Raw genomic sequence first — 8,525 nt, forward strand, 5'->3', positions numbered from 1 at the left:
GCGGTAGATCAACGAAACAGTCAGAGACAGCGTGAACTGAGTGGATTCATGCTGGGCACTTCCTGACTTCTTCAGTTCTTTCTTCACATTCAACAAATTTCTGATTGAACGTCTCCAGATCATTTTTGTTCAACTTTGGAAAGTGTATCCTTGTCTTGTTCGTTTTAGGGTTCCTTTGCCACATACTTGTTACGCGCCTGTAGAAATAATCTGAACGTCTTGCTTGTTGCTGCAAGAACGAGATCTGATAATTGTATTTTTGAAGTAGAAAACTGACTTAGTCCTCAGGGTTAGTTCACCATGGCGAGCTCACTCACGCAGACCCTTCTGGTGAAGCCAGAAATGTACGTTTATCAAATTCCTCCGAGGCAAAGCAATAGAGGATACAGGTGAGGTGGCATAGATTTGCAATCATTCTTGGCCATGAAACTATATCTCAAATTGGTGCAAACTCTGTTGTTCTTTTTTGGCAGGGGAAGCGACTGGAATTTGTCCAACCCTGATTACACTGTGCGTTTGAGAATCGTTGGTGAGGGTAGCAAGTGTCTTATCAAGATGGAGGATAAGATTTCTGGTGAGATGTCAGTAATGAGAGAGGCATTATGGGGCTCCTAACCTGTTTGGGGTGAACTACATGCATGTGTAATTACACAAAATAATAATCAAATATTCATAGGTCAACTATACTATTAATTTTCTTTGTATATTTACACCGACCAGTACACACACACACACACACACACACACACACACACACACACACACACACACACACACACACACACACACACACACACACACACACACACACACACACACACACACACACACACACACACACGCACACACGCACGCACACACACACACACACACACACACACACACACACACACACTACTACTACTACTATCAATCAGCTACCCCTTGGGGTCACGCCGCCCTCCACTCAGAGAACTGAGCGCAAGGTGAGGGGCAGTGGCGCAAACAAAACAGGAAGTACAGCAAAATGAATTGAAAAAAGGAAATCAAAACAAGCTGCCATATTGATGGAAAGGGACTCACAAACAGAGGAAGGAAATATCACAAACCAGATGAACAGTCTGCTGTAGGTCCACTATAAGTATAACACGCAACGACTGAAAAAGGAACAAAATTAATGTGAACATGATGTTTTGTTCAACAATAACGTCTGTACGCGTACTGCTTCGGCCTTCATGCACCAGGAAAGCACAATCTTGAGCTGGAGGGTGGGCACCGAACGTCCCACAAGGGCTCCACAAGACGTACTTTCACGAAACGACGAGGAGTATGCGCAGCAAGCTAACATCACTACACCATCGCCGCACGACGACTGGCCACTCAGGTCCAAACAACACGACAAATTCACAATTACAGCTATCACCGCGCAGGAATAAATTGTTGTGAGTGTGACCTGTATCCTTTCTCATCCAGGAATCCACTTATTTTGCCGAACGCCACTGCATTGTTACAGGCTGGGGATTGATCCGAGGGCTCGCCACGCCACTGCGGAGGATGCGCGCACACACACACACACACACACACACACACACACACACACACACACACACACACACACACACACACACACACACACACACACACACACACACACGTCTTTTTTGCGGGCCACATTGTTTCGCACTGTAGAATTGTGTGTTGCTCCCTACGTGGGAGCTTGCGCTATTCCTGCCGACCTCACTTGACTGACTCACGACTGCCATCCAGAGCACCCGAGAAGTCCATCGAACCTCGGCAAACCGGCAAGAAAGCACCACTCCCTGCTCAGCACATTATTTCGCACTGTAGCTATGAATATTGCACACGTTCTGCTTTGTCGATTATCATTTACTCGTGGCAGTAGTTCTAGCAAGAGTAAATAAGCTCCCAAGAGTGTGCAACTCTGCATACAGGGAATCCGACAGCGAAAACTCACATGGCGTGTTCAAAGTGTGATGCGCAGTCCGAATATCTGCCGTGATCATGCTGATGGCTCGCGTAAGCTGAGTGGATTTCTGTCAGGGAGTGCTATGCAGTGAAACCTGTCTAAGACGACCTCTCAAGGGACCTTCAGAACCTGGTCTCTGTTACCAGGTGGCCTCCTTATCCGGGGTCATTTGACTGGAAATAGCATTCCTTGGTGCTGGTTTCAGTGGTCTTCTAGGACAGGTGGTCGCCTTGACAGGTTTGACTGTATTGTCAACTCCATTGGTTGTGAAAAAACGGGCTGGGAACCTACAACAGGAACACTTCATCACGTGATGTGAGTTTTCGCCGTCAGTGGACACCATAGAAAGGGTATCCAGAGTTGCACACTCTTGGGAGCTGATATACAGTCAACTTCGCTTATAACGACACTCGGCGGGGCATCAAAAAGTGTCCTTATTCGCGAAGTGCCATTATGCCCGAAGTCTCATTATATGTATTACAGTTGGAAGGGACTTTGCTCTGGGCAGGGAAATGCTGTCGTTATTCGCGAATTGTCGTTATATCCGCAGTCGTTATTAGCGAAGTTGACTGTACTCTTGGTTCTAGTGTACACTTTAGGACCAATCCTCTTTGACCAGCTCCAAAGTTTGAGTCATTAGAGAGGTTACGGTCCTTACGGAATAGTAAGAAAAGTCCATGTTTCATGGGATCAGACCCTACGGGTCACAATTCAGCGTTTTTAACTCGACAAAACTAAGCTGCAACGCTAAACAATTTGTGCATGCAAAGGAGAGACGTTCCACTGTCTTCCTTTCTCCTAATGACTGCACAGCTGGTATGTAGAGGATACTGATGTGCGACTCTTTTGTGTGTCGTCACATCGTCTTTTCGTGACTGGCTGTGTGATTGTGTTGCAGGCGAGCCGTTTGCCGAGTGTCCCGTGGAACAGTTTCCCGGCCCTGCCGTCGAGTCGGTCATGGACAGCAGCCGTTACTTCGTACTCAGAGTTCAAGATGGATCAGGTGAGTGCAGTGTGGACGTTCACGCCTAGCTGTGTTGCATTTTGATAGCGAATTTCCTGTGCACTGCGTTCATAGCTACTCCCAACCAATCGTTTGGCAGTGTACAGTCAACTTCCCGAATGTAGACCCCGGGCGTACCAACAACTCGCAAATAGCAACACTATCTACTTCGAACCAAGTAGCCACTTCCCAAACCTGTAGATCAAATACGGATGCCCCTTTTTTCGATTATTGGCCAGGGCAGTTAGCGGCTCCTCCTCATTTCAGTCATTTTAGGGGCATATATCAGGACTGATTGGCCCGCGGTCTTGACTCACGAGCCGGTGAAAGTTAGGGCATCATTTGCTCTGGTAGCAGTGTCATGGCTGCACGCTATGTACTCCATGCATGTGTTGTTGCTCCTTGCAAGTTGCTGTCTGTGATGTTGTTGCTTTTTATTTCACTTTGCCTGATTGGAACCGTGTACACTGTATAACCTTGATTCCTGACAGGGCGCCATGCTTATCTGGGAGTAGGGTTTGCCGACAGAGCTGATTCGTTTGACTTCAACGTCGCATTGCAAGATTTCTTCAAGTGAGTTAGTTGTCACGTTTGTCTATTGCAATGACAGACTTAAGGCATGGTTTTGATTTCGTGGACGTACAGTTTTAAATCTACAAAATTGAATGCTTTCGGAGGGTGTAAACCCCATTTCGTCGTAGACTTGCTTGCGAAAGGACTGCTGTATCATGGAAATATGCGTAGAAAGCCCTTACTACCCAGACTGAGTTCGTTGCTTGGCTCATCTTTCGTGTAAGAGCTGCCGCCATGTGGCTTTTATCTCACGGACAAATTGCCGGATGTGTACATGCACTCATGCGCACAATTTTTCCGAAATTCTTTCAAGCGTTTGCCTCCTTACCTCGCTCTCCGGCCCTCCCTTCTTATTCAGGTGACCTGTTTTGACCTGCAAATTGCGCAATGGTCATCTCAAGACTTGAAGCTGGTAGCCGCGGCAGCAGGGTGTTCGTACCTCCTTACTGTGTACTTGCAACTATGTAGAAGAAATGAGATCAAAGGACAGTGGTCACGTCATGTGACCTTACTCACACACTTGTGTGACCTTACTCACACACATACGTGGAATAACACGAAATCACTGCAATGACAACACCTTCTCTTTTCGGGACACGAAGCCAAGGGGACAACTTACGAATATAGAGTGCTTAAAAAAACTTCAATATGCAATTCAGGTCTGCATCGTCTTTCAAATGCCGCATGTCAAGCAGTGTTATTTGTCATGAGTTGTGTACAGAGGTTTTGTTTTCTATCATCACTTGTAGCAGATCTGAATTGCATCTTGCTGTTTTGGAAGCATTGCGAACTCACAATCTGTCCCCTTAGCTTTGTGTTCAACGAAAATGTTGTCATTGTACTTACATGTATTTGGTGTTAGTCCGTGTGTCGTGTGAGTAATGCCACGTGACATGTCCTTGCCCTTCGCTCTCTTTTCTCCTTTTTCTTTTGAAAAATTCTCGAAATGAATACCTACGATGACCAATTTTAGTTGGTGTGGGATACAGGCGAATGCACTGGAAGTTGAAACCTACTGAAAACAGAGTTTGATTGCCTTGCTAATCAAGACGAGATTTCCGACCAACAAGAAGGGCGTGCAATTATGTTTCCAGCCCGTTTGCAGAGTTGGGTTTGGAAAGCATACTCACTGTTTTTGTTGGGTTTGGAAAGCATACTCACTGTTTTTGTTGGGTTTGGAAAGCATACTCACTGTTTTTGCATATCACATACAGTATTCATTGCAACCGCGTCTTGCACCACTTTACTCGCCTAGGAACGGTGCATTGCTTTACCTGTGGGGTTGTCTTGCTGTGCCTTGTCTTGCTTTGTGAAGGCGGGAGCGTGTAGAGAAAGAGGCAGCCAGCTCGCCAGCACCGCAGCTGGATTTGTCATTCAAGGAGGGCCAGAAGATTCACATCAACATCGGAGGGGTGAGTCACGCTTCGGTTTGTGTTTGGGCTGAGCTCAACGTTACATCAGAGTGCTGTCTTCTGATTACATCCTGCACGGTTTTTAGCACTGGCTGTATTATGCACATGATATAAGGCGTTTCACAAGATACTCATCAGTTTTGAGGGAGCTGGAACGGGAAATGTCTGAAGAAAATTTGACTGCGACCACCAGTACTCGAACCAGGACCCCTCGCTTTCGGCCAAATGTTCTACCACTACACTATGGTGTAGACATCATCCCAGCAGTGACTGTTACTGTAGCCCATTCACTGCTGATCCTGTACTATTGCCAGATTCTAGATGACGCCCAGACTCTGAGCCCGTACTTTTACGTGATGAGTGCACATCGTGTACATGTACTGGTGAAAATTTACAGAACGTGCATATGTGCAAATGATCGTAACTTCGTCAGTGCTTACTCCATCCTCACAATGGAAATTTGTAGATCGAAGAGAAATGTCTCGGCTTGCGATTTTAACAATCGCCAAAGCGATGGGATCAATAGTCGTTGAATCATGGCACTCGTCGGACACGAATATCCACACAAAGGGTTAAGCGTTTTCTTCAGACTTCGAAACTCATGCCTCCTATGAAATTCACACAGGCTGGTGGTACGATTATATTTAAGATATTATTCTAATCGATGTCTTTGTCTCTGGTATTGTGTTGTATAGGCGGCAAAGGCTGCAGCAGACAAGCCGCGACCCGCGGCCGGCGGTACTATTGGCATTCTCCCTCCACCGCCAGGCGGCTCTGGCGCACGTGCGTCACCACAGCCTCTTGCTCCACCACCTGCAGCGGGGGCTCCGGCAGCCAGCGCTGGCTTTTCTGACGATGCCTGGGGTAGCTTCCAGAGCAGGTAAGCTTGCCTTCTGCCAATCCCAGCAGTTTCTTGCTGATATATATGATTCTATTTCACTGTACCTTGGTGGCTAATGATCCTTGAAGGGTGGTGGCGTTCCTACGGATGCGGAAAACTCGGCCTCTAGCCAAGTCTCACGCGAACCGGGATTTTTTTGGCGGCTAAAGCTGTGTTCACAACTGGCACGTGTACGCTTGAAACCATGCGTTTGTGCGTATTTTGCTGGCTTTGGGGGCATCGTGCGTACGGAAACGCGACGAAATGGAAATTCCAACATGTTGGAATTTTCAGCGCGTATCAGGCGCGTAACAGCGTACATGCCAGTCACTTTGACTGGCGGGGTCAAAAAATTAGTACTCGAAGGCGTCGGTCGCATGCCCTAAATACGACTCGAAATGCTGTTTTTTTGTGAACGCCTGAGCGTACGTTTGGGCATGCATGAACCGCAAGCATACCGCGTCCACGCGCCATTTGGGAACACAGCTTAACTCTGGTGGCATGGCACACTGTCCATTGTTCACGCTTGTTACACTTCAACATAAAAGTTTCCAGCCTAGCTTTTACTCATTCTGACATTCACTCTGATGAAGGGAAAGGAATCCTGAAGCGCCGCTTTATACAGATTTTACTTTGAACTAACTGTGGATGCATTTTCAATATCTTGTTTCCCGTTTCTGTCAATGATCCCCTTCCGATTGTGTCTGGATCCCTATGTGTGATGTGGTCGTACTCTTTCTCTCTGTCTGTCTGTCTGTCTGTCTGTCTGTCTGTCTGTCTGTCTGTCTGTCTGTCTGTCTATTTCTCTCTGTCTCTGTGCGTGTGTGTGTGTGTGTGTGTGTGTCTCTCTCTCTCTCTCTCTCTCTCTCTCTCTCTCTCTCTCCCTGTATCTCTCTCTCTGTATCTATCTCTCTCTCTCTCTCTCTCTCTCTCTCTCTCTCACTCTCACTCTCAGAGTTGAACAAAGCCATGTGTTCCTGCTCTTTTTCTGCTTACAGCTCAAATACAACTACAACGCAGGGTTCTGATCCTTTTGGCAGTTCATCTAGCAGCAGCAGCAGCAGCAGTGGGGGTAGTGGATGGGTGCAGTTCTAGACACGGCTCTCGTTTATCGTTGGTTTTATTTCAGAGTTTTGTCGTTAACCAGATCCCTCTATTGTGACATTGATTATTATTATTTTTAAACCTACGTATGCTATGTGCAAGGGTGTACATATTTCTCATGACGATGTGCAGGATATGCTGCTCTGTTTAAAAAGTGTATTATTCTCCCGCTGCTGCTCCCGTATCCGCCCTGTGGCATGCTTTGCTTGCCCTGGCGAGATCGCTACTATATAGGCCACCTTACCTCGTCTCTCTCTATTCACATGTACTCGACTAGGTGGGGATCCCTGCAATTGATCTCACCTTGAATGACCGCAACTCCCCCCCCCCCCCCCGACGGATATTCCGATTCTGCTTCTATTCCATTTAGTTTCCTCTCAGATGTAGGCGTACGTGGTCTCACACTGTGTTCTGGTCTTACGTATGTATCTGTGTTCTATTTCGTTCGAGTTCTTTTTCCCCGGCATGTCTCACTCTTTTTGTTTGTTCGTCCCTGTGTGTGTCCGCGCCGCCCCTGTCAAACCACTTGCCACTCCATGCCGTAGTCTAAACGAGGAATAGACTTTGAAGTTCTCTAGCCTCTATGCCTACACCATTGCAGCTATGTTGTATCTTAGCCTCCATTCAGTTAGGACTTGACAGCTCAGTGCTCAGCTGTGCACCCCCCCCCCCCTTCCGACCCACTTCATCGTTTTTCCTCTGCCAGCTCAGAAGACATCCCAGGTCCCCTGCCCGTTGGCCTTCTGTTTTAGCAATTGCTTATCCCGCCTGTGTGTGTCTTGCGCCCTGTCACATATTTGTTATCTTGCTGCTGGCTGTTCTTGTAATTTATCCGAAAGCCGCTTAGGTTTTTTTTGTCCGTGGGTAATTGGCAGATTCCTTACGATTTGCAGTGTTCTCTGCTGCTCTTGTATGCAAGTGGCTGTGATGTTCATGTTGCATCGCAAAGTGTGTTTTGAAAGCAGGCATTTTCGCCTTGCTTGCGCTGGTTCTGGGAAGCCTGATTGAGGTGGCGAACGGCCGTGTTCTGTTGATTTTATTTGGATTCGCTGGGAAACGGACATAGCTTGTCCGTTTCCATCAGGGAACCGTACCCCGGTTTCCATACATGTATCCGCAATGGGGCGGATAAAGGGATACAAGTGTGTACTACACTGTACATGTAACAAGAGTGCAATGTCATTATTTATTGTACAAGCTTACAAACTCTTGATGGAAGTCGATTGCCCATTGATGTATTGCTACAAAATAATTATTGATGTGTCAATATTGACAATAATGCCAGTGCAGCTATCTCTGCATCAGTATGCTGTCACTTCGAAAGTCAGAATAATTATTATAAAAATATAAGACTAGTACAGTAGTAGTACTAGTAGTAATAATAGTGATCATTCATGGCAAGTGAAATCCGACCGCATACTGTCTGTACAGTGTACCAACATCTGCCACTGGAGCAGGGAGTACCAGATCTACATGATCAGCAACATCATCACATGACCGTATGTTCAGCAGTGTTCTACGTCACTCGTTAGTGTGTACAATCATGTATGCCACTATACCATGTATACAGTCATAGTCATTAGATGC

The 8,525-nt window shown here is 46.7% G+C and overlaps 1 protein-coding gene across 1 annotated transcript; it reads left to right on the top strand.

The window, feature by feature from the left end:
- Window positions 1-7,872, top strand: LOC135817889 (adaptin ear-binding coat-associated protein 2-like). The gene is made up of 7 exons (XM_065331176.1): window positions 1-389; window positions 474-574; window positions 2,865-2,969; window positions 3,461-3,542; window positions 4,858-4,954; window positions 5,650-5,834; window positions 6,833-7,872. Exons 1-7 carry the CDS (start codon window positions 301-303, stop codon window positions 6,927-6,929), a joined length of 756 nt encoding a protein of 251 aa, XP_065187248.1. The 5' UTR covers window positions 1-300; the 3' UTR covers window positions 6,930-7,872.
- Window positions 7,873-8,525: the final 653 nt, after the last annotated feature.

This window comes from Sycon ciliatum, chromosome 5, assembly GCF_964019385.1.
Source record: "Sycon ciliatum chromosome 5, ocSycCili1.1, whole genome shotgun sequence".
Taxonomy (NCBI): domain Eukaryota; kingdom Metazoa; phylum Porifera; class Calcarea; order Leucosolenida; family Sycettidae; genus Sycon; species Sycon ciliatum.